Raw genomic sequence first — 25,841 nt, forward strand, 5'->3', positions numbered from 1 at the left:
GTTCCAGTCAGAGCCTGAATTTTCCATTTCCAGTAAAAGGTGTCAGAGCTGCACTGTTCAGTTTGTAGCTTGTTTATAAGCCAGTTATACGGAGGACTGACACTGCCGAATTAAAACTAAATGACTAATTCAGTATAATCATTAATATGACATTAAATCCTTAATAATGCAATTATAATTGAATTAAAATATAGGCATTTGTTGATTTCTGAAATGTCAAACTGATCATTTTTTCTGAATTAATTAAATTACATTTCAGTCTTTTTATTTATTCAATTCAAATCATATACAGATCGCTCTCTCTCTCCCTCTCTCTATAAAAAACTTTTTATTTATTCAATTCAATTCATATCATATATCTATATCTATCTATCTATAAAAAAAATTTTGTGTGTGAATTGATCGTTTATTTATGATTTTGGCAGTTTTAGTCCTCCATAAACAAGATGTCATGAGATCAGTTAATCCAGCCCCTCATCGCTGGATGCAGAATATGCGACAAATACAACTTTGTGACCTGCCTGCTTCTTTTATGTCTACACATTGTGAAGCTGTCACTGACAGACAGCTTCATCCTCGAGTCACTCACCCTGAGCAGCAGGGTCGTCATGAGCCGCTCGGCCGATGAGCTCCTCGCCGCGGGCGCAGAGGGCGGAGAAGCTTGGCAGCAGTTTGTCCAGCTCTAGTCCCTGGGCTCGGTGCTCTGCCAGCTGCTCCCTGATCTTCTCCACCTCTGCAGCCACGGGGGGAGGCTGCCGAAGCCGCTGCACCGCCCCCTCCAGAGTCTCCAACAGTGGGTCCATCTTGTCGTGAAACTGAGGGCAGAAGGAGACGTGTAAGAGGACGTTTTGACGGAGGAGAGAATTTGATAGAGTTCGATAGCTGGGCGACATGTTGAAAGCGGGAAAATACTGAGATATCGCGTAGGTGGGCAGCCATCTGTGGCAGACTGCTCAAACTTTTTTTTAATTATAATTTTTATTATAATTTCATTTCAGATTTCAAGAGAAAATGTAATAAAATATCACTTCTTCACTTTCAACAAGCCAGCCAGGTTATGTAACTATGACAACGCGGGACTCAAACCTACCACACAAAAGGGAACTATAAATGTAGCAGACGTGTTACAGAAGAAAGAACTCGTGGTTCAATTCCTAAGAGGATAATCTTTCTAGAGGGAAATCAAACTGCTTGATTATGACAAAACAAATCTCATCTAACCACGAGGAGAGCGCTACATGATACAGAAGGACCTCTAGGACTTGAATCAAGCCTGGTGTAGACGCTTTATTCAAGCTTGCAATCATAAACCAAAGGGACCGATCTGATTCAATGTTTTGGTCACTCAGGGTGAGAAACAACATGATTCTTATGAATGTTTCAATCAATAAAACTGTAGCTGACACAAATCAATTCAAGTTAATTTTCCAGTGAATAAACGATTACTTTCAATACTGAACTTTAATCATTTATTTAAAAAAAAATCGATAACAGCTTTCATCCTGCAAATGTGAAATAAAAAGAAAGCCCAATGATTAGCACTTGATTTGTGAAAGTTTTATTGCTTTAGTATTGATTCATTTTTTGTTATTTGATCCAATCATGTGGCCCAAACACACCCTGAGTGTCGGTTTCATGTCAGTCAGGGGTCTTACCTCTACCAGCTGGGTGATTGCAGTGAGCAGTGACCGTGGAGAAAATGGTGGTGAGGGGCAACACGCACAGCACATCCACAATGAACAAGGGATGGAGGAAGGGATGGGGGTTGCAAGGATGAGAGGTGAACATAAGGTTAAGGATTAAAGAGGGAGAGACGAGGTGGTGTAGTTTGGAGTGAGGGATGAGAAGAAAGTGGTGGACAGTGCGGGTGGAGGGAGAGAGGGGAGCCACATGTGGATTGGTTTGAAGAGGGTGGAGAAACAATGCAATGAGTTAAATCAGAGTCATGCAAACGGTACAAACTGATACATCGAGGGCAGCAACACCCGTGATTCAGTGATGTCTCGTGAAATGAAATGCAAAGAAAAAGTTAAACGTCTGTAAAGAAGATTACTTGATAAGAAGATGAAATATGGCACAAAAAATTATGTTTTGCTATGAACGTATGATGAAACACAGTTACATGAGGCCACTTTGGCTAAACAACAAAAAAAATTCAAAATCTGAAAACGACTAAAATAAAATGTAGCTTTAACTGCACGTGTAAGTAAATGTAAATGTATCTCCATCAAATCGTGTATCATCTAGTGTAGAGCAGGCATTAGACACAAAAACACACTTGCATACATCTCATGCTGTTATCATGTCAGACGTACTCATTTAGTTGTGGGCTGCAGACACTGCATTAAAGCTCTAAACAGACCTGGGCTCAAAAGCACTTCTTTTATCTGTGCTGACGGCCACACTGGTGTAGCTACACAAATTTGGCACAGTTTACTAAAATTATTAGACCCAGGTCTGCAGCTGAGGCAAAAATGTCCAAACATTTAGTTTATCCTCCATACCTGTGCAGACTGGGACACCGCCTCATCTAGTACTGTAGCACGACCTTTGACCTCCTCTTTGATGGCCTGGTACCGTTTCTCGGCATCTGCGTAGCGCTGCGTCACACTCGCACCCTCCTGCAGGCTGAGCTCGGCCAGCTGAGGTCCGATTTTCAGCAGCTTGTCGATGTGTGGCTTGTGTTCTGCTATGGACTCCCTGAGCAGCTGGAGAGGAAATTAAAAACACGGATAGTGAGCATTTATTTTAATCAGAAAAGCACAACCAGGTTATGATATTCAAGGTCTTCGCTTACTCTCATCTGGTCCTGCTGCAGCCGGAGAGCATCTGTGTCAATAGCTGGTGGTGGAAGCTGGGCGATGAGGGTCTCAGTTTCACCCAGCCACGGCTCCAGTTCCTCGTAGGTTTCCCAGAACCGAGCCACAAGAACCTGGGCCTGCTCCAGAGCTGAGAACCGCTCGCTGTGGCTCTGACTCACTGCATCATAACGAGCGCTCAAAGAGCCCGTCTTGAGCTGAGGAAGAGGATGACGATTCAGATATAAGAGATTATTTCTGTTGCACTTCTTGAAGGTTCTCACTTTCCTTCCTGTTCACTCAGTACGCCCAGAACTGTGTCTGTGAGCATCTTACCATGAGTGCATCCTTCTGAGCATCACTGCATGCTTCTAAGATGTCGTCTCTGGTGCTGAGGAGCTGATCTACTGTGTCTTTGTGTCGGATGATGTCAATGTTGAACGCCCTCTGCACTTGCAGTTGGGCCACGGTCACGTCAGGCTCCAGACTCAGCGGCCCCAGAGATGCCAGTTTGCGCTCCGTCTCCCCAACCCAGGCCAGCTCTGCATCCACGGCCTCTTCATACTGAAGGGAGGAGTTAGCGTTCAGCCATTTTAACCAATCAAAGTAAAAAATAGAATGAAAATTTAGACTTATTAAACTACTTGCAGTACCTGCTGCGACCTCTGGATGGCAGCTTGTACCAGTTGAACCCGCTGAGTGATGGTTTCATCAGACTGTCGGTAGCGCTGGTTGGCGTCTGCGACGAGGCGGTCCAGGCCTTCCCGGGCTCGCCAAGGCACTAAATCCAGCAGAGCGCTGCCCACCTCGTTCACTGTATCCAACACCAGACGCTTCTCTGCTGACACTTTCTTCAACTCCTGCAACAGTGAAACTTTTAGTTTTATAGAGCACAATCTGCCAAAAAGCAGAAATATTTCCTATTTCAATTCTTTAATATGACCACATGCATCAACGTAAAGCTGAAATAAACTTGTCTAAATGGCATCGAGTGTATCATCTGTTTTTTTCTGCTGCTTGAGTCAAAATGAGAACACCGAAAATGTCACCGAAGAGTGAAAAAACTGGAACAAATTAAATGGCAATAATCCTTTCAATAGCTTTTACAAACTGTTATGGAGCTCCCAGAAATCAATGTTTCTATGGTAACTCAGCTGTGGGTAGGTTGAGATTGGAAAGGCTGAAAATGTCATTATAGACTGGAGTTAAATGAGCTTTTCAGACATTTTGTACAATTTCTTTATTATGAAAATGTTAAAAAATGATCTTTAAAAGCTGTAAAATGTGGTTGACTGAGCAGCGCACTGGTTACTAAAAAGCGCAAAAGCTGATCGTGTAGTAAAAAAAGATGACGATGCTTCATCGTAGCCTGTTTTAAAGGAGATTCTGGAGAAACTGAAAATCAGTGTGCACATAAGAATGCCTGCAACTGATGCATGCAGTGTTACAGCGATACTCCAAACACAAATTTTTGACCCACTCGCTTATTGGCAGAGGAACAAATACACGAGGAACCTGTGATTCTCGTGTGAAAAACTGGAGCACAAACATTAGATCATCGTGTCTAAATATTTAACTTAAGAAATCCAGTTAAGCTGCCTTTAATCCCTTCTGCGGTCTTCATGTTTGCACACGATTATTTTTGTGTTATTTTGGCTAAATGGAAACAGTTTACAACATCCATAAAAACACAATTAACAAAAAAGAAAAATGCTGCCGTTTAAATCTGAAAGTCTGTTTTTAAAAGAATAAGAATCGTAACTACACCCGACTCCTCCCACCTTTTGTCTCTCCTGGTAGGCGGGTGAGGCGTCGGGCTCAACAGTGTTAAGCTCCGTCTCCACACCGTCCAGCCACTGGTTGAGGTCGTCGTGGGCGCTGGCGAATCGCGTGGACAGCTGCAGGGCCTGCTCCAGGGTACGGAGGGCTTTACTGCTGCCGGCCGTCATCTCGGCGTAGCGAGACTTGATGCCGTCGAGCTTCTCCTGGATCAGGAGGACCTCCTCACCTGCAGGACAACGCAGAGGTCAGGTAACTGGGTTCAACCAGGATACGTCAACAAACCATGTGCAGAGTGTATAAAAATATGATCTCCTTCATTCCAGCCGAGCATATTATCTCTGCAGAATCTTTAGTGAGACACACAAACTTGTTCAATCTAAAAAAAAAAAAATCGATATATTCTGTAAAATCTCACAGGATCCTCAATTTGACAGCTTGGCGCTCCTTTTATGGCCACAACATTTGTCTAACGGCCTAAATATGACAATAAAAACACAAAATGCAGTCATGGGTAGACCAACAATCAACTCACTAAAGGGGAAACAGTCAGCATGGCTAATATCAAGATATACCAAGATAAACAAAAACCAGATGTTACAGTCTGGTTCACTGCTGATCAAAAAATATGTGGTTTGGATGCGAGTCTCTCCCCAAGCCTGGACTTTCTGCATCCGTAAAAAACACTGATTTAAGAGTTTCTTTATCCTTTGGCAGATTTAATGCACAACCCGACACCAGACCAACACTTTTAAGTACAAGCCGAAAAAGGAAGAAACTCCTGAGAAGATTCACAAAGACGTGAGCGATCACCTGTGGTCTGTTTGAGTAGAGCTTGTCCATTCTTGATGGCCTGGTCCACGGTTTTCTTCCTGCTCAAGATCTCTTCATTCAGAGCCTGAGGGAATAAAAGGAGTGAAAATGAACACTAACTGTTTTATTTTTGCAGCCAAAGACTTACTGGAAAAATGTAAGAAATAAAACAGCATCCAAGTTTTATTATACTCACTGAAACTCTGTTTATAATGTTTATTACACTTGATTTAAATGGGTTTAGCTCTGTTTCAGGCTTCTCGGTCCTTAAAGGAGACCTATTATGGTTAGGATCTGTCATATATGTACTGTTACAGTGATGGACGCTCATATTATAAATGACCTAAGAGGTCAATGTAGTCCTTCAAACTCTAAACCAGGGGTGTCAAACATAAGGCCCAGGGGCCAGAATCGGCTCAAAAACTGGAAAACATGAAGTAGTTAATCAATTTTAAACTTTTAACTTTATTTGCATAGGTTTTGCAGCTTTTCCTCATTGACACAACACCAAAGTAGGTAAATAATGGATAAACATGAAATGAAATGAAAATAATTAAATGTTTAATTAAACGTTTTGACACTGATAGAAGGGCAGCTGCACTGGTCTGACCCACTTAAGCTCTAAACGCTCCATTTCAGACAGTCACAGAGTGAGACTGTCCTTAACATCGTCACATGTGAACACTACTATTCACCCGACCCGCCTGCTTGAAACCTTTTGTTTGTGAGGGGCAGCGAGTAAGATGAAATGTGGCTTAAAGGGAGAGGAGTGGATATGAGGTCTTTTATAGCGGATGAACTGAGGGGCTACACCAGGGCTCAGTACGGGATAAATAAAGATTATTTTAAACTGTCAATTACACAAAGCTACTCTGGCAGAGTCCAATAATAAACATGTGGAGCTGGAAGCATAAACACAATAGGTCCACTTTAAATATTCATATTTTTTTATAGTATAAATTGTTGTGATTTTGGAAAATGTGTAACTGAAAGTGTTTAACGCCCATGACACAAACTGTTATCTTACTGAAGGGATCTTATATTTGTGCAGCTCTCTCAGAGACAGAGTTACTAAGTTCTTGAGTTTTGAGGAGATGAAGCGCTTCTAGTGACACTCAGCGTGTGTTCATCAAGTCGTACCAGAGTGTGTTTGTGCTGCTCGGCCAGCACCTGGGGCCGATAGCTCTGTACAGAGACCTGAGCCAGTCTCTGAGCCACCTCCGCCAGCCAGTTCAGCACCTCTACCTCGTCCTCCCCAAACAGCTGAGCGTTGGCCAGTGCCTGCTCCAGCAGGCCCGCCCGCCTGGAGCACCAATCAGCAAGCTCTGAGTGACCAGACCTCACCGATCCCACACGCTCGCTTAACCAATCGCGATCAGCCGCGCAGCTGAGCGGGCTCAGCGATTGGCTCAGCGACTCGAGGTGGTCAACCTCTGCTTCCCGGGAAGACACGTCATCTTGGAGCGCCTGGGAAGTGAAGGTGTGCGTGTGTGTGTGTGTGTGTGTGTGCGAGAGAGAGAGTGTTTTTGAAGTGAAGGGAGGTGAACAAAGAAAAGAAAAACACAAAGAACATGGATAAAAACTTAAAATATGAGCATGCAGATGATAAAATCATAACCGACAAACATCAATGGATGACTGAATGACTTAAAGAGAAAAAACTTGACACCACTGAAATAAAAACCAATAAAAGGAAACTCGTAGGAGGTCATGTTTTGATTGTAAATTAGTGCTTTGTGGTTCTAGGATGATTTTCATCAATGAAGATCGCCGACTCTGCTCGTCCGGATGGATGCGTCGTCTTTTCCCTCGACACACGGGGAATGAAAATCTATAAAATCTAAATGCAAGTCAGCGTCTTACCCTAATCGGGTCTCTGAGGGCAAACGGTACCTTGTGTTTGACGATCTGCTGGGTGATCTTTGCCGTCTGGGTTCCCATAGGCTCAGCAGAGCTTAGGCGTCTCTCCGTGGTGCTCAGCCATTCCCCGAGTGGCTCGAGGGCTTCGTGGAACTGAAGAGCCAAAACCTGCAGCTCCTCCAACTGCCTTTGTCTGAGAGACGAGAGGGGAGGAGGTGAGAAAACTCCATGATGAAGAGGAGGAGCGGCAGGAGGAGAGGGGTCTCTTTATTGCTTTCACAGTTTGTTTTTTGTGTCACTGACAGATTGGGTCTTGGATGTTTGTCATAAAGTGGTTATATCTTTGTTTATTAAATGTTTCTCATAAATAATTCAGCTTAAAAGTATTTCATGAAAAGATAAAACAGATTACTGTAGCTTGACTGAGGCAGAGGGAGGATTTGCAAAGTGGTAAGAAAACACGACTTTTGTGCGCAGATAAGTGAGAGTCATTGCCAAGAAAAGCTTATCGCGTGTTTGTACAGAAAGCAACACTGTGTGTGTGTGTGTGTGTGTGTGTGTGTGTGTGTGTGTGTGTGTGTGTGTGTGTGTTCAGGAAAGACGCTGTAATAAACTCCAGAGACATGTCAGAGATTCTTCTATCATCTGCTACAGCTTGCAGCCGGGCATGAATGTGTAGTAACATTATACATTATGACTCCTCTACTTTTCACGAGCAGACACATCAGAGGTATCAAACCTCTTAGCTGTGCTTTGTGTGTTGTGTATTTATGTGTATCATTTCCCTGGTGAACAAAAGAACCTCTAAAATTACACCACAGGAACCAAAAGTTATGATTCCAACATTTCTTCAGGGACAGAGGCGTTCGATGGAGCCACACAGAGATAACATGATGTTGAGGTAGACTTAAGTCACAACGTTACACGCAGCAAGGAACATCTTAACTCATAAATCATCTCTGCTGCGTTTTTCTTTAAAAAAGGATAAAGATTTAGACTTTAGCACTGACGACGCTGAAGGGGACTAAAAACAGAAAACACCATCAGAGCTTGGACCTGGGTTCTTCTCACAGAACCTGGTACAGTAGCTCTCAGGTATTTTGTAGGTGCAAAGCAAAGCAGACCCACATCTGCATGTTTTTATGTGGACTAATCAGAGCACTGTGTTGAAGATATGTGGACAACTCTTGAAAACGAGTATTAAACTATTGAAAACTGCTGCCAGTGTTTGTGCTTCTTGCATACTTTTCTGTTCAGCAAATCAGCGCTGGATTTAAGCGTATCGTCACCCAAATCAGGATACGCAGATCTGGCTTTTCAGAAGACCGCATGAGAGCGTCTTTCTGTCACCAGCAAAGACTGTAAATCCCACTTTGGGCCACCTTAGCTGTGAGGGGCTTTACCTGCCGCTGGCCTTGTCCAGCAGGTCAGACCATCTCTCTGCTAGACTCTGCAGCTGGGTCTGGATCTTCTCTCGGTCCTGAGAGTCTGCTGTGGCTGCAATCCTCTCTCCTTCAGCCTGGATCATGTCCACTGTCGGTCTGCGGTCATCTAACAATCTCTGGAGGAGCTGAAGGACAGGAACACACACTTAGCGAAGTTTGGAGTATGAACGAAATAACAGACCGCATTTCAACAGCAGTGGAGTCTGGAAATGGATCATAAAGTTAAGTAACACCTGATTAAAACAAAAACTGAACACAATAATGAAGTTGGCTTTAAAGCTTACGCATTAGAAGTCATCTGTTTATCTGCTCAATAACACTACCTAATTAAATTTGATAGTAATTACATTTCTGTCAACACGCTCTCATTTTCAAATCAGAACGTGAAAGCTAATCCGTCCATGTTTGTCAAAGGGCGGCGTGACTAAAATCAGAAAATATGCCTCAACAAAGCATGCAAGTCTGTGCTAATGTGTCTGAGGCATGAAAGGAGTGAAGGGAATCAGAGAAAGTCTCCTTTTTTAATAAAATCAATTTGTCTGATAGTGCAGGTTGGCCGATATCTTTTCCATCTAAACTGTTAAACATTAACAAAGGCTGTTGTCACCTTTGATCGGACTGTTTGCACATTAAGAAACGACGTCTCTCATTGTTAATTCCTTCCTGCTTAGATATCAGCCCCACTCTCCCTGCTTTGAACCTCTGCTGACAGCTCGGCTTCAGAACGCACCCCCCCTGCAGGTGACGTGACTCTCCGTCACGGAGGTAAACACATGTGATTGATCGCTGGCTGAGACTACGGCCCCATATGTGCACAAACACAGGAAATGTATGTAGGATAAACAAGGGAAGGAGTCTGACTGTGTCTCTGAAAACAATACAACTCCACCATGTGTGCACATATGTGTGTGTGTGTGTTTTTATGCCAGTCTCGCTGGCAGACGGTCAGCTGGGGCCGTTTGGATGCCAGTCAGACGGACCATTGACCGAGTGTACATGTGTTTGTGTGCATGCGCTCGTCATTCAAATAACTTTTTGAGGTTGTTTGAGGATGAAGGACACTGAGGACATCTGAATAGCATAAATAATGCTGCTTTAAATCTGTGAAATTTAAAATCAGAGCAGACGCGGAATGAAAGCCTCACTTATGACCTAAAGCAGGGGTGCCCAATCCCGGTCCTCGAGAGCTACCGTCCTGCAGCTTTTAGATGCATCCCTACTCCAACACAGCTGAATCAAATGGTTTGATCTCTACAGCATGCCATCATGTTTGGCAAAGGCCTGATAACAAGCCATTCATTTGATTCAGGTGTGTGGGAACAAGGATGCATCTAAAAGCTGCAGGACGGTAGCTCTTGAGGACCGGGATTGGGCACCCCTGACCTAAAGCAACTCTCACTGATGCTGCTGAGTGTTGTGCTGCTTTACTTTACACTGAAACTGTTCTTCATATTTTCCCTCCTCTCTCATCCCTCTCGTACCTTTTGCTCTTGGATCTGGGCCTTGACCACGCGGTACTCGGCCGATGGAGGCTTCTGATTCGCTACCAGCTCCTCTGTGTCGCTCAGCCAGCTGAGCAACGGCTCCAGAGCATCCTGGAATTTCCCACAATGCAGCAGGGCCTCCTGCAGCTGGGCGATCCGCTCTGCCACCTGAGGACAGCAGAGATGATTGTGAATAGGGAAACAAAAGTGATTCGTAGGTTTAATAGAGTCAAGAGGTTATATCTTGGGATAAAGAAAGAGCCAATAAGCTCCAAAGGAAGTCAATCCCTAAAGACTTTCATGTACTTATGCAGAATTAAAGAGAAGAAATAGTCATGTTAACAGCTTGGCACTTAACTAACAGATTTAAAGAATAGTGAGGCTTATGACGAGTTTACTTAATACAGACTCGTCCACTTGTCAGGTGGATTCTGAGTAAACTGCTAGCTGGTACCCTTCAACTCAGATATCTGGAGCCATGAACTGGACTGCATGTTTGTTTCTTGGTGCCTTTTGGAGCATTTTGAATCAAATTCACTCTAAAAACAGTTTTCACTGCTGTGTGGTTATTTATAGAAACACACAGTGCATGAAGTGAGAAATTCTTTTAACATCTTTCACCAGTTTGCACAGAATGTGGAGGCAGCTTTCTAACAAAGCTTCATTCACTTCACCCTCTCGGCAAACTATGATAACACCTGGCTCCAAAAACCCCCAAACAGCCCTGCTGAAAATGCTAAACTTAAGAAATCAAAAGAAAATCTGTGACTGTCTACATCCACCTTTTACATATACGGGTAAATATATATAGAGAAGTATAACAACAAGCTGCCACTGCAGCTACAGTAAAAGGCTGAACTCAAAATGTGATTTAAAAAAAAGGACAACGTTATAACTCTTAATTTTCTTAGTCTTTGATGTGATGCAGAAGACAGTGAAAATTAAACATCTTTGCTGAGATAATGAAAAGCACACAGGAGTCGAGACCAGTACAGATGCACCAGTGAGCTTTAAGTATTTGGTTTTACCTTTAAACCATCTCCAAGGCTGAGTGCTTACAGTGCTTACGCTGCTGATTTTGGCCTATTATCTGTTTTCCCTGCCTGATCCTGATGGTTTTGACCATCACTGGATCTTTTCTAGAGCCGTACCCGCTTGTTGAGTGAGTTCCATTGGAGGTTGGTGGTCTCCAGGTCGTGCTCCAGCGCCTGGGTGTCGGTGTGTTTGGCGGCGCTCTGGATGAGACCCTGACCCACTGCGTTGACGTGCTGCAGCTTTGGCTGAATGCTGTCTACCTGCTCTCTCTCCACAGCCTGAGAGGAGAAGGAAGAGAAAGAAAGGGGTTTGTCACTGACTGTTTGACTGACTTACTCCATCCATGAATTATTAAAAAAGAAAAGAAAAAATGCAGAAGGAAAGAAAGGGTTTCAACTGTTTATTTAAACACACAGTTCAGCAGCAGTCTGCAGCCAAAAATACACCACATACTCAATCTGCACGACAACAATTGGAAGTGAACCGTCCCACTTTATGTGCCTACATATAGAAGTGGATATACTGGATAGAGAGGAGTGGGAGACAGGAAGGGAACTGGAAAAACGAGGGTGGAGGGAGGAGGAGAAAAAAAGGAGGGGTGAGGGGGGGATTACGAGGATTAGAGGTTTAGACGAGTAACAGGATGGCTGGAAAAGGCTGAGTTGACAACACACACACACAAACCGTACCGTATGGGTGCACACAGCCCTCACTCGCTCACACCCCCAAATCCACACACAAACAGGCAGGCAGACCTACACCAACACACGTTTATAAAACATACACACACAACTTTGCCTGTCTGGCCACATTAATCACGCATGCACGTCACAGTGGAGGGCTGGAGCCATCTTGTGATGACAATAGAAGCAGCCATCCGACGCTAAAGACAACCAGACTTGACTTCCCAGGCCGAAAAAGACTGAGCGATAGCCAATAAGTCAGTCTCCCTCTCTCAGAGTAAAACTGTGTCACGGCTGTAAGCAAACACATTCTGCAGCGGTGACGGGTCCCGTTTGGCTCACCGATGGAAAACTGCAAAGCTCTCCAGCAGCTAAGGTGTCAGTAGTAAACTGAGCGATATTAATCTGCAAGTTATTTATCTCGAACTTGGGAAAAATAAAATATATTAGATTTTTGAAACCGTATATTGACAATCTAATATTATTACTCGTCCCGTGGTAACTGTGATGGGCGTTTTTCATATCCTACATTTCTTTCAAAGGCCCCACAAAAACATCACATGACAAACCTGTGTGACTTGACTATAATTTCCACATTTCAGAATCTGGAGTTCTTCCCAGACCTATAAATTCTTGTTCCTGTTTGGTTTATTAATGCTGTTTTTCTAGAGGGGTAAACAGTTTTCGCTGCAGCCTTACTGTGAAGAAAAATAGCCCCAAACCACGACCTAATGCAATAAAATGTCAGGACAAAAAGAATGACATTCTGCTAAATTCCAGTAAACCATCCTGTTATATCCAACAATTTGCCAAATCCGCAAGACAAGGTCGAAAATTTCACAGTATTCCACCAACTTTCTGACCAGTGGGAACGCTGCAAACCACCACAAAGGAAATCTTCTTGGCTGCCTCTGGGATGAAATCCCATCAAATGGGAATCCATGACAGTAATGCCGGGCTGAGGGGCGGGGAGGAGGGGGCTGTCGTGAAAACATTTGAGAAGTCCTGACATTTAGAATCGGTCCAAAAAGGGAGAATTAGGTCTGGTGGTGGTGGTTTGTGATGCTACTGCAGCCAAACCCCAATGGCCACACAAAGAGACACACACACACAATAACCAGATGTGCACATCCAGGCCACACATACACAAGACTGTGGTAAATCCAATGCCTGAGGGAAAATAGCTGGTGTTAAACACTGAGGAGAGGGGGGCTCACTTAAAGCGAGTGAGAGGAGAAAATGGGAAAATAAAGGTTTGGGTTTCAGGGAAATGCCACCACAGATTGGGAGCATTCACAGCTGAAAGTGTTACCAAAGTAATAATGTAATACTGTGTTAGATAAATGGGTCATTATTTTCACTATGAAATGTTAGATATGTTGTGTTTTTGTAAAATTGTAAGATGCAAAACAATCCTGCATTCATCGATTTAAAGTCAGGTGACAGTGAACAGGTGAAAGGTCAGAAAACTGAACTTTCCACAGATTTCTATTCAAAGTTTTTCTATTAGATTCACTAAGAATAATCAAAGGTTATCTTCAGATATCCGCATTCTGCTAAGTAATGTTTTTTTAACGTGATAAAATGTGGAACTAAAGAGTGAATTTTCTTCAGGCTTTTAAATTTATGATGAAAAATAAATCTCGAGAAGAAGAATTACCATTCAGGACATGATTTGTTGAAGTCTAAAGCTTTGAAATCCTTACACCCGGATTTATGATGTGCTGGAGACATTTACAGACTCGCTGTTGTAGCTGGACTGGAAGTTGTTGAGCTGCAGTTGGTCGTAATCAAAGGCTTTACAGGTTTCTGCTCATCTGGTTTATATATGGCATCAAACTACAAGTCGTCCATGCCAGCACGCACGTGTGCGTTTGTGCGTGTACTTCCATATCTGTGTGTTTATAGGATTCTTTTTTGTGCAGAAGTGCTAATCAGTGTGTGTAATTATGTGTGTGTGTACACGAAATGACTAAGTGTTCTACAGGTATTAGTCGCTGTGCATGATTAAATATGAATGAGCCGTTTTTGTGTGTGTGTATTCCCGTCCAGTTTGGACACAGCTGTATTGCGGCGATGGGCGTCATAGCTGCTTGGAACAGGAAGTCTGTCGGCCAGAACAACAATGACTTTAACCATGACCCGCTCCACCCTTCGCCTTATCCTGACGTGTGTGTGTTTGAGATAGAGGAGAGCAGAAAAGGAAAAAACAGGGAAAGTCCGCCCATTCATCACCTACACACACGCACGCATGCACAGAGATGTATATAAAAACGTTATAGGTTGTGTGCACTTGCATTTCTGTCTGCTCTCCCTCCTTTTTCTTTCTTTTCTTTCTGCCTCTACTTCAGCCGCCCTGCTCGCTCTCTTTCTCGCCAGCTCTGAGTAGCTGAATCTACTAAACCAGAGCTCTGGAAAATGTCCCACATACTTGTCATTCTTCTCTACCTCAGCCAGCAATGCAGCAAAAAAATAAGAATTAAAAATGCACCCAAACTCTCCGACTGATCTTACTTAGGCTTTACTGCCATACTCAACCTTTCTCCTCACGTCATGTCATCATTCATCTTTCTACCTCCTCTCATCTTCCTCTCGTTCTCCCCGCCATAGCCGCCTCCTCCTCCCGTCTCCCATACTTCCCCTTCTTCCTACTCAAACTCTCCATCTGGACTGCAAACCCACACTGGCTTTCTCACTTCAGCCGCAGTTCAGCGTGGACAGGCGATACAAAACACTGGGATGAAGGCGGATCTGAGTAAAGCTGGAGAAGGTTGTGAGGTGTTGATACAGGAGGCTAAATAAAGCTCCGTTTGCAGTATCTCAACAGTTTAAAGAGCTGGTGAAACGCTTAGAAATTTAGCAGCCAATTCCCAGATTTAAGTATTTGGCCTGTGCCTCAAAGGTTAACAGTTTGATAAGCGCATCTTTCAAAGAGGATAAATAAATAAAAGAAACTTGCCAAACATTAAATATTCACAAGTAAATAAGCAACAGAATCAAAGCTAAAAATACAAGATTTATAATTTATATATTAGAAATGTGACACCCAAAGACTCGCACTGTATCTGCTTCAACACAACCGAGTGGGAGCGGTGTGGTCACGTTCTGATTCAAACGAAAGCAGCTGACATCACTTTTTTCCTCCAAGGGAGCCACACCCAGTTAAAGAAAGCTCTGTTCAAACTGTTCAAATTATTTGTCTGTATGTGCACCCCCACTGCTCGCAGCTGGAGTCTGATTGAAAAAAAACATGCTTTCAGGCCCTCAAGGAAACATCCATCATGAGATCACAGGCAGATACTGTCACTTAGTGATTAGTAGATTAATGAAATCATGATTTTAATGACTCCCAATGACTATGAAAATGAGAAAATAGAAAAAAATGCTTATGTGCTCAATCTGTCTTGTGTCATTAATCCCTTTCAGCCCTTTCCCCCCTAAAAGCCCAAACTCACTCACCGTGGAGATGAGGGAAAAAGAGAGCCTTTGTTCAACAATAGTAACCTAGAGGTTAGCAAAAGCTTTAACATGGTTTCCAAAGGAGAATCCATGTTGGAAAAGGATTATTAATGATCGCCTGCTTGCCAGCACCTGTTGATTTTTCTGCACAAAAACATTCCCAACTCTGGGCATGCCTCCTGACCAAAACACCACAAAACAAAAACCCACAACTTTAACACATCCACTGGTTTAACTGGGCTGAAATTTATGTTGTTGCTGAAGTGAGCAGTCAAGCTATGATCTCAGTTCTGACCAAGAATAATGGCGAGCACAGTGAACATGTGACTGTGGCGCTGATGTTTAACAACACGGATGCAGAAAGAACTCGCGATCCCAGCAGGAATATTCTCACTGGATCTCGAACTGGAATTTCGCATCACGGTAGCTGCACGGCGCATCGATCGCACACACGGCTCAGATTTGGAGCTGTGCGATGGCATATGTCGAGAACATCAATTTCAGATCGCGGACATGCTGGCTGTTAACACACAGCAGCTTTCCTTTAACTGTTACCATTACGGTTACAAACATGCACGAAAGAAAAAAAAAAATAAGAAAAAGGAAATTAATAACACACAGCACTTGCATCTAAAAAGATCTGGGCTCTGCAGGATGTTGCTCAGCTTTTCCGACTTGTTATCGAGGCTTTAAAGTTGCTCTCTGAACTGCGTCCTCTCCTTTCATCTGCCTTTCCCTTCATAACTGATTTCTGTTACTATGAAACTTTGTGAGTGCTGGTGGTCAAATCACAAACATCTTCTTTAAGAGTGTCTGTGAAGCTACAACTGCTTGAAACTTGAGAGAAGGTGAGATGAACCTGCTGTGCGATGAAGAAGCGTACACGAGCAATAAAGAGAAAACCAACAGGAGAAAATGAGCACACACTGAACTGGTCCTGACAGCACTGCCCAGACTTGCTTTTCTTTCACCCCCATCCTTCCTCCTCCTCCTCCTCTCTCGCCCTTTCCCCTTCTCTTCCTGCCTCAGCTCTCGTCTCTCCTTCTCTTCCTGTCTTCCAGCCCTTATCCTTCCTCACTTGCTCCTTTCTCTCCTTTCTAATGGAACAAGAAAAGAGGAGAAAGGAGGAAGGGGAAGAAATCTGTTTCCCCACTAAACCGCAAAGTGAAAATGGTATTGTCGGTGAGGTTTTCCTTTAATCCACGGTCTAAATAAATCTGACACAGGGATGAAGGGAGCTAATAGGTTCATAAATCCCATTTGAAACCAGCCAACCTGTATTTGAACACCAACAAATAGATACAAATCTCATGCAAATGTGGACTGCATTCAAAACACACTGTCCCAAAACCTCGCCCCACTCCTTTTCTTCCCCCGTTCTGTCCAACCAGCAGTTTTTTTCAGGGGGGAGGGGATTTTTAAACATTTACTTCATTCACAGGATTAATCATCTTCTGCATATTTGTGGGATTTTTTTGTGCTAAATCACTCCCTGAGAGACAAAGAAATGGAGGAATTCTGAATTATTTCCATCTTTTTTTCCCCTCTCTGGTGTTTCTCTTGAAAAATCTCCCTGGATTTTAGTGCTCTGTGTTTTTAAGAGTTTGTCTTCTCGTTGATATCACAGAAAGAAAGAAAGAAAGAGAGAGAGGTGGGAGTGACACAGCATGAGGCAAAGGGGGAGGAAAAATATGTAAAAACCACTAAAAACACTGCAAACATTTGATGTACTATTGATGTATTTTAAACACAACTACCTTCAGTTCTAGTGGGAGATCAATGTCTCCCTGCTTTTGCTTTAATGCTCCACATCCCCCCTCCCTCTCTTCTCCGTCTTTTGCAGGTTTATCCCACAGGCGGATGTTCACAACCGGAATTATCACATCAATTGAAACACAAATGTATGAGCTGCAGACCTTAAGCCACCTGGCTCGATCTACCCCTGCTCGTCTGTCTCTCTGCTTTTTCATCTGCCTCTTCAGCCTGTTTGTTTCCACCGTTTCATCTTGTACTTGTTCTGATTTCAGCAACAGCTGAAAGCTACAGCAAATCTTTTTAAGACCCATTTATTAACGCCACACCGAACCTTTCAGAAGTCATTTCAAAAGAAATATTAAGGCGTTAAGCTGACAAAAGATGTCTTTCCTTCTAGCGGAACATAATTTATATGCAATGTGTAAAAACGTGCAGGATATAAAAAATATAATAATTCTAAAATGTTACAAATGTTTCAGATTTTGTTTTGACTGATCTGTACGGACTGAGAGAAGTTTGTCGCAACAAAGGGAAAAACCTCTTATGACTACAAACCAGCAAACTTTAGAACTGAAGAACGAAACCCAGCAAGCGCTACAACCTGCAGTTCCTCCAATGGCCACTGGAGGCCGACTCAAAAGCGGCGTTAACGCTTATGCACTGGTTAAAGACTTCATTTTTGGCCTCTAAAGCCAGTTTCCATTTCACAGCAACTATATGGTGGATGTCTGGATTTTTATTTTATTTTATGTTTTTAAAAGCTTTCTAGTCTAAATTTTATTAAGGCTTGAATTGAGGGCTGCACTGTATTTGTGATATTAGTGTTTTTTGGAGCATTTTTAATGCATTTACCTCCCAAATAATGTGTCCTGTTGTGTGTTTACTAGTGCTAACAAAAAACTCAAGCACAGACACGTAGCTGTGTCTGTGCAAAACGAGTTATAGTTTATGGGTGCAGCTTGCTCATAAAGCTTGGTCATAAACAAGTTGCTGTTAGCCTGGGTCAACACGTTCTTGCCACGTCTAAATACATTTTTATCCCAGGCCAGAATAAATATTTAGGCCCTCCTCAGATTTTTGCACTACATCTTGAAACAGTCTTCAGCGTGCAACAACAACAACAAGCGATGGCACTGTTGGGAGGGATGATCTGGATCTTGTTCCGTTTCAACATCAAAAGCACCACAACTAAATAAAAGGAAAACGATTCAGAGCATCAGATTTTATAGGAGCCAACAGAGACGAGTAGCTACACTCCTGAGGGAAGAGATCAACCCTAATCTCAGTGTCATTCACAGCATTATACAAGGTTGGATGCGGTCATCCGTGACGCTGTAAAACATCACAGAGCTGAGTCATTTTCACATATTTATTGACTCTTAAAAGTCTCCTGTTGTTCTCAGTAATCACCCCCCCCACCCAACCTTTTTGTTCACAAATTCCATTCTGCTCATGAAGCTTAACTTGAGGCTTCAACATGAGAGTCTATCAACCAATGAGCGATGTCATTCATCCATCTTTTACATCCACTCCGTAGTGACTACCTCTGATGTGAGCCTTTAATCATTTAAGACCCTTTTAAGAACTTCAAACCTGTGTCTGCAGAGAGCACCCAAAGACAACAAAATGTTAACCATGAAACAAACTCTTTCAGAACTGTCACTCAGTGCATAAGCTGCCATCGTTCAGCCTGTCTGTACTGTATGTTCCCTCGCTCCAGTTCATCAAACAGCATGCAAAGCTCGTCCATCTGTCTGTCTGTCTGTTTGCGGGACACGCATACACACACTGTGCTTTAAAATGAGCTCCATGCTAATCCAAAGACCTTCTGCTTGCGTCTGCCTGCCAGCGTGGCTCTCTTATCTTTGTACTAAGGCCTCGTGTACCACTAAAAGGTGCTTCCCTGTGAAAACAAAAGCTTCCTCCACCCTACCTCCCCTGTCGCCTGTGTTTTTGTGCCTGCTCCTTTGTCTTAATAAACTCTGTCAGTTCATCTGATGGTATCTGTCCTCCCCATGGTTGTCACATCATCCCTTTTCAATTAATTTCTATCAGCAACTTAACATGAAAATTGCCTGGTGTTTGTTTAAGTGTACGCACTGGTTTTAAACGAGAGCAGAATATTGAAGTGGGAGGGAAGAAATAAAGAAAGAAGAACAAAGAGCACGAAAAAAAAAAAGACGTGAAAAAGACGAGTTTAACGAAGAGGAAAAAAGTAAAAAGCAGAAGCAGAGGTGGACACACCGAGAGGCAAACAAGACAAAGACTTTAGAGGTCAAAAACAAGCAACAAAGTCCAGCCCACAGTTTGAGTGTTAGTCCTGACACATCCTTATCTGATATCTAAGTTTATACTCCCCGGACAACTTCACACACTGTTTGTGCAACCATGCTGGCAGAGGCAGGTCCACTCACAGAAAGCCGCAGTATTTACCTCTCACCTCTTTATCTCAGCGACAAAAGCATCCAAGCATGCATCCAAGCATGCAACAGTCAGTTGAGAAGAGGAAGTGTGAGTCTGAATACAAAACACACAAGCATGCATTGAAAAGAACCTCTTTGGTCACCTTTCAGGAACGTGAACAGAACCCTAGAGTCAAATTTCCCGATTGCTGTCCATTAGTCATTACTGTGAAACAATAAACAGCACAGTGTTTCCGTGGCAGCGGGGTGTTACTAATATGCATACTGAGGTTCAGGATCAGTGCAGTGATCTTTAAATTATTTTCTCAGAAAAAAACCCTGCTAAAGTAAATTCTAGTCATCTCCTTCATGAATGAAAGTTTTAATTGGAGCTCTTTGTATATCTAAGTTGTAAAAAGAATTATTACAGACCTGAAAAGGTCTCATACAGATTTAACAGCCTTCAAATTCTACACTACATAAATATTTAAAAGGTAAGTATAGTCAGGATGTTGGCTTGACGAGTGGCAATCCTAGTTTTACCATTTTTAGTCTTAAAAACATCATCCAGAGCCTTTTCTTTCCTCCTCTGCAACAGGCCTGGTGTCATTTCAGGTCACCTGGAGCTCAGCGCTCTGTCCTGCTGCAATTCTCCTGTTTTACATCTGAGGAGGGAGCGAACATGACATCTGATTGCATTAAACTGAGGCCAGAGCAGCTGTAACTGCAGGGAGAACAAACAAACGAGGACTGATAACACAGAAATCAGTTACACACCCAACCACACACTCACCAATACACGGCGTAATGTACTCTTAAACCCACACAGGGTACAATAATTCGGCCGTTACCCAAGAGCAGCCAACGTTTACCTGGATAAAAAATATAATGTAATAAAACACGACCAGGAGCCTGCGTCGTCAGCGTGGCAGCAGGTGCATCAGCGACCACTCAAACCGCACATTGCTCATACATAATGTACGCGATGAGAAGTAATTACCTTTTTTGCCTTACCTTAAACCGCTAGGGTCATCGTGTTAGAAGAATTTCCCAAAACAAGACGACATTTTTGTTTTATAAGCAATACACTCACACACAGACATTACAAACGGCTCGCCTCTCTTCATGTATGCAAACATCTCAAAGGAGATATGATAGATTTGCTAATATCTTTAATCTCTGAAACCAGCTTTACCCTGTTCGAGCAGCTACGGTTCATTATCAGAACTGCAGCACATTTTAAAAACACGTGAGGAGCAAAAATAAATAAATAAATTCTGAGTCAAGAAGCAAATCTAAGCCAGACGCTGACACCTAGAAAGCAGGACAAGCTGTCAAACGTGCCATCACGATGACATAAACCCATATAAATACACACCTCCGAGATAGAAGACCCGACGCAGACAAAACAAGTCGAATACTGAATGCAGATAAAGATGAGCGCGCTACAGTCACCGACAGGCCTCTGCTGCGAGTTTCAAGTCAGGCTAATTTTGCTGCATTTATAAAAAATTCATATCGGTAACTTGCCTGTGCTCCAACTCTGATCACAAACTCAGAAATCAAATCAATCCAAACAGAAAAGTCACCCAAAGGTCTCACTTGGTATACAAACACAGCCTCATAAAACACCTCAAGCACCTTTCTCACAAATAATTCAAACAACGGGGAAAACTTTGGCCTGTGTTACTCGGGAACACACACATACACAGACACACACAGCTGGGATACGAGCAGCTGCCCTGACTCTGTATGGAAAACAGGCGTTCGGTACTCTATATACAGACAGCATAAACACAACAGCAGCACGGCCTCGGGGGAAGAGGTTTTCAACTCTGCATTTGCGATCAGACACACACATATTATAGGTATAAACAGAGTAGCCCTGAGGCTAGTTTCCCATGAACAGCACAACCCCTGCCCCGCTTAGCATCATATTGCAATAATTTAAAGCCCTACTACTGAAACACAACTAGCTAATTATGGCGTCTACATAACTTCTCCACCACTCCCTCCCTCCACATACATTTTCCATGCCATGTCTACATCAGTTATTCTCAACACTCGGCTACCTGACCCAATTCTTTTTCCACGCTGTGCCTCTGTGTGCTCACATGTACACATCTAATGGATCATTGCTAAAAACACATTTTTGATCTTCTGCTGGCAAACTTTTTTTATTAGGGTAAATTTTGATACCAGTAAACCAGGAGTTTAATTTAATGCTTTCTCTTTGTCGGCATGGCATTTATAGACACTGGTCTGTTCCAAATCAATCGGTTTTAGTGCATTTACGCAATCCCAGATATCTAAATGGCACAATTAAACGACACAGCAGCACAATGTGTTATTGTAAATGGGTCATCTCCGAGCACAACACGAGTTTATGTACTCTAGATTTACCCTGGGTCAACTCAGAGTATGAGTCCAAAACACTCAAAAAGAAAAAAAAAAAAAAATCAAACACCTTGATGGTCAAACTTTCAAAATAAAAGCATACCTCTGATTGTGTATCAGGGTTGAAACACGGTAATGCAGTCGAGTCATTCTCTGATTCAGAACCACGTTCTATTTCTACACGGGGGTCTGCGGGTGAAGCTGTGGGGCGCTCGTCTTCCTGGGGCGCACAGGCTTGAGCTCGGCTCGTCTCCGTCTGTGCAAATAGACTCTGTAGCAGACCTGGCTCAAGTTGGTCCCAGGCCAGGTCTCTGCTCGTGAGGGGAGGAACGTCAAGAGCGGAGCCATCTGACTCCCAGTCACTGTCACCTGTCATAGAGCCCAGGACAAACTCCACCCCGTCCATCCCGGACTGGGTACCCTCAGAGTACGAGTCCAAGTCTTGCTCCTGAGTATCCTCACAGGCTGAGCCAACATCTGAAGGGCCGGGCTGGGGGCGTTCAGGTGCTGCCATGTAAACAAAGCTGTCAGGCGAAAGAAAGGATCCCTCTTCCTCCTCGGGGTCTTGGCAGCAGGGTGGTTTGGGGATAGGACTGGGAGGAATTGAGTCTTCAATTGGAGAAGGGGGATAGTCACTGGGGTACTGGGAAGGCGCAGACACAGCCAGGTAAACAAAACTATCTGATATTACAAAAGCTTCAGAGTCTTTAGAATCCAAACATGCGCCACAAGAGTCTGTGTTAGAAGGTGATTGAGGTGAAGAGGCAGGTGGTGCTGAGTGTGTATGCTCAGAGTCTGATCTGGGGGTGCTAGCAGTCATTTTGGGTGTGGCTTCTGGATCTGGGGCTAGTTCAGATGTGTCCAGTACTGAAGCTACATCTGTGGGGACATTTAAGTTTTCAGTGTCTGATCCAAAAGATGTCCCCTCTGGGTCAAATATTATTGCCACAGAAGGCTTAAAGTCTGAGGGGACAGGAGCGTCATGACAGGAAGTTTGAACGTCAACATCCTGTATACATTCATCGTCGATTTCTTTTGCAGCCATGTGCGGAGGCTCAAGGGAGTGATCCATGAGAACTCCCTCGCTACTGTCCAAACTCGGCTCAGATTGGTCATACACATCCCACTCTGTTTCTAACTCCTCTTCCTCTTTCAATTTCCCTTCATCGTGCTCAATCTCTTCCTCCACATGTTCCACCTCCTCAGCATAAGGGTTGAGAGGGCTTTGAGATGGAGAGGAGGCTCTCTCTTTGTAATCCTCTCCGTCATGCTCTGATGACGCCCCGCTGTCCAGGTCTGTCTCAGTCTGTGCAGCTTTGTCTTGTTCACAGTCTGTCTGAGTGAGGTTACTGGTACCAGTTCTGTCTGGCTGGGATAAACGGCCCCCGCTGGAGTCTGTATCCAGCTGCTGACCAAGTGCAGAGTCTGTTGGGTAACTCATCTCCTCTTCCTCTACCTTACTCTCCTCATTATAGTCAATGTCACAATCTTCATCTATGAAACCATGTTCTTTTTTGTGGTCTTGTGCTTTAATCAAGTCAAAGTTTATAATTTCTTCATTGTGCTCAGAGTGAATTATGTTCGAGTCTCGTGTGGTTTTATCTAAACCAGGATCAAGACCATCAGGCTCTGTAAAATTAAATGCATCTATAGGAAGAGTTCCTTCAAAATCTACACAGCCAGTCTTTGCTTCCACCTCTCTATCCTCTTCCTCCAAATAAGGAAGCGTGTATGGGTCGAGAGGCTCAGGGTCCACACTCATCTCCACTCCCTCCTCTCCTTCATCCTCTTGACATTGCCTCTCCAGCTCTAAAAAGAGGTCATCTGACTCTGCTCCCGAGCTGGGACAAGGTGAAGCACTGGGGACCTCAGGACCCCCAAATCCAGTAGGGGGAGTCAGCACAGGCCAATGTCCAGAAGAGCCCGTTAAATCCCATCCCTCTGATTCCAGTGTTTCCCTGTGCCATGCCTGTTCAATGATCTCCCTATTCTCTAATTTAAGAACAGCCTCCCACTCCCTTTCCTCTCGCTCAGCTCTCTCCTCCTCTGCTTTATCCCTTTCTTTTTTCCAGGCTTCCTCCTCCTCCTCAAGTATTCTTCTAACATTTCTCCGCTCCTCTTCTTCGAGCTCCTGAAGAATCCTGTGCTCATCCTCCTCAAATTTGAGTTCAGATGCTGTGCGTTCTCTGAGATCGCCACCCTGAGTACCCCATCCAAGCAGTCCCTCGTCACATCCCTCCTGACTGATACAGGGAGAGAGAGGCAGACCTCCATATATTAGCCCCTCTTCTTCCTTCAGGAAGGGAGATGGGGGGTCTAGAAGATAAAGTGACTCTTCATCTGTGTTATTATCCTCCCCAAGCAAGGGGGGTAAAGGAGGGAGTACAGGGAAGTTGTGTCTCAGGCCAACTTGAGTCCTTTTCCCTGTTGTTATGCTGCGGGGCCAGGTGCGGGCCTTGGTAGGGGGGCAGAAGACTGGTTTTGGTGGGATGAGAGGGGCATTGTCTCCCTGGTCCTGGTCCAAAAGAGGAGAATCCCTCTCTGAATCTGAAGTCTTGACCAACTCAAAATGCTCCTCTGGGATCTGTCTAACTCCAGCTTTAGAAGAGCTAGCAGTCCGTCTGTGCTCCTCTCGTTTTCGGTCTACCTGTCGAGACACACTGGGGCTGTGCTGTGGTGTATTTCCAGAAACCTGCAGTGCTCGAGTCTGACTAAGAGCAGGTAGCTGTTCTTTTGAAGGAGATGGCATTGCGTGGGCCTCCCTCTGTTGCTTCTGAAAAGCAGGATGAACCTGCTTTTGCCTGCTGAGAGGATGTTGAAGAGGAGGCAAAGGGCTGAGTGTGGGTGTCAGCGACGGTGAGGTGGGGACAGGAGGAGTGTGGGGCGCAGACGATAATGGAGAGGGTGTGTAAGGTGGCAAGGAAGGCATGGAGGACGTAGGGGTAGATGGAGGGAGGTGAGAAGGAACAGGTTGTAGAGGAGAGATGGGAATCCCTGCCCCAGACAAACGTTTCTCTGCCCCCTCAGCAGAGGACATCTCAAGTCTTTCTGCAAATTCAGGATAACTCGGGGGCATAAAGGCTTTCCAAGATCGCCGGTTTGGATTGTCTTTCTTATCGCTTCCCTGATGACGTCTCTTAGCCACTGCAGCCACCCCACCAACTGCTGATGAGGATGGAGCAATAGGCAAGCCTGAACCTACGATACTAACAGGAGGTGACATAATCTGAGCATCACCAGTTAGCTTTAAGGCATCAAAGATCACCCTTTCATCCAGTTTCCTCACACCTCCGGCATTGTCTGCACTCCTGGAGACGAAAACACCACCTAAATCAGCTGCAATAGTGCCATTGCTGGATAGCGTGCTTCCCTCTCCTCTCACCTCCCCACCTGAACCCAACGTACTCCTGGAAGGTTGACACAGTTTGGTCCCTTGGTCAATCTGCTCATTGATGCGCATGGTATCATAAATTGATCGCTGGGGGACGTAACAGTCCTCTATGTACGCCTCGTCCTCATCACCTTTTCCAAGGCAGCGAGGGTTCTGCCTCAGACAGTCTGGACGGCTCAGGGGCTTCCCCATTGTGCTGAGAGTTAAGATGCAGGTATGGCACAACACTTAAAGAAATTAACCGAGAAAAAAGGTAAATTAAAAAGGAATCTTTGTGGGAAAAGATGTCCTGTTCCTTTAATTGTCCCTGGTGTAATGATCCACAGAAATAGACAGTCCATGTGGCTGCAATCCTTCACATTTGGAAAAACAAAAAGAAAATTAAATTTTCCATCCACAGCGTCATGTCGACTATGCAGTCTTATGTTCTTTCTATGTCACTTCAACAGCTGAGCACTTCCTGTGTCTTTCTGAGATGCTGTGTGGCATCAGCGGGGGAGTGAGAGAGACAGCCCACCCCCTCGGCACCATATTAATCAG

At 44.0% G+C, this 25,841-nt stretch overlaps 1 protein-coding gene across 7 annotated transcripts in view; it reads right to left on the reverse strand.

Annotated features, from left to right (window-relative positions):
* Positions 1–25,841, reverse strand: part of macf1a (microtubule actin crosslinking factor 1a) — a 234,178-nt gene that overhangs the window by 20,568 nt on the left and 187,769 nt on the right. For all 7 annotated transcript variants that reach the window (XM_085346508.1, XM_085346503.1, XM_085346502.1 and 4 more), the window contains 12 exons: positions 11,331–11,492; positions 10,177–10,347; positions 8,654–8,820; positions 7,284–7,443; positions 6,531–6,857; positions 5,391–5,475; positions 4,580–4,806; positions 3,452–3,658; positions 3,135–3,362; positions 2,798–3,016; positions 2,505–2,708; positions 590–815 (listed from right to left, as the gene is read on the reverse strand). In XM_085346508.1, coding sequence (XP_085202634.1) covers positions 590–815; positions 2,505–2,708; positions 2,798–3,016; positions 3,135–3,362; positions 3,452–3,658; positions 4,580–4,806; positions 5,391–5,475; positions 6,531–6,857; positions 7,284–7,443; positions 8,654–8,820; positions 10,177–10,347; positions 11,331–11,492 — 2,383 coding nt within the window. The remainder of the gene's footprint in view (positions 1–589; positions 816–2,504; positions 2,709–2,797; positions 3,017–3,134; positions 3,363–3,451; positions 3,659–4,579; positions 4,807–5,390; positions 5,476–6,530; positions 6,858–7,283; positions 7,444–8,653; positions 8,821–10,176; positions 10,348–11,330; positions 11,493–25,841) is intronic.

Source organism: Diplotaxodon limnothrissa, linkage group LG22, assembly GCF_057381915.1.
Source record: "Diplotaxodon limnothrissa isolate DT_005_m linkage group LG22, D_limnothrissa_male_GT1.1, whole genome shotgun sequence".
Lineage (NCBI taxonomy): Eukaryota > Metazoa > Chordata > Actinopteri > Cichliformes > Cichlidae > Diplotaxodon > Diplotaxodon limnothrissa.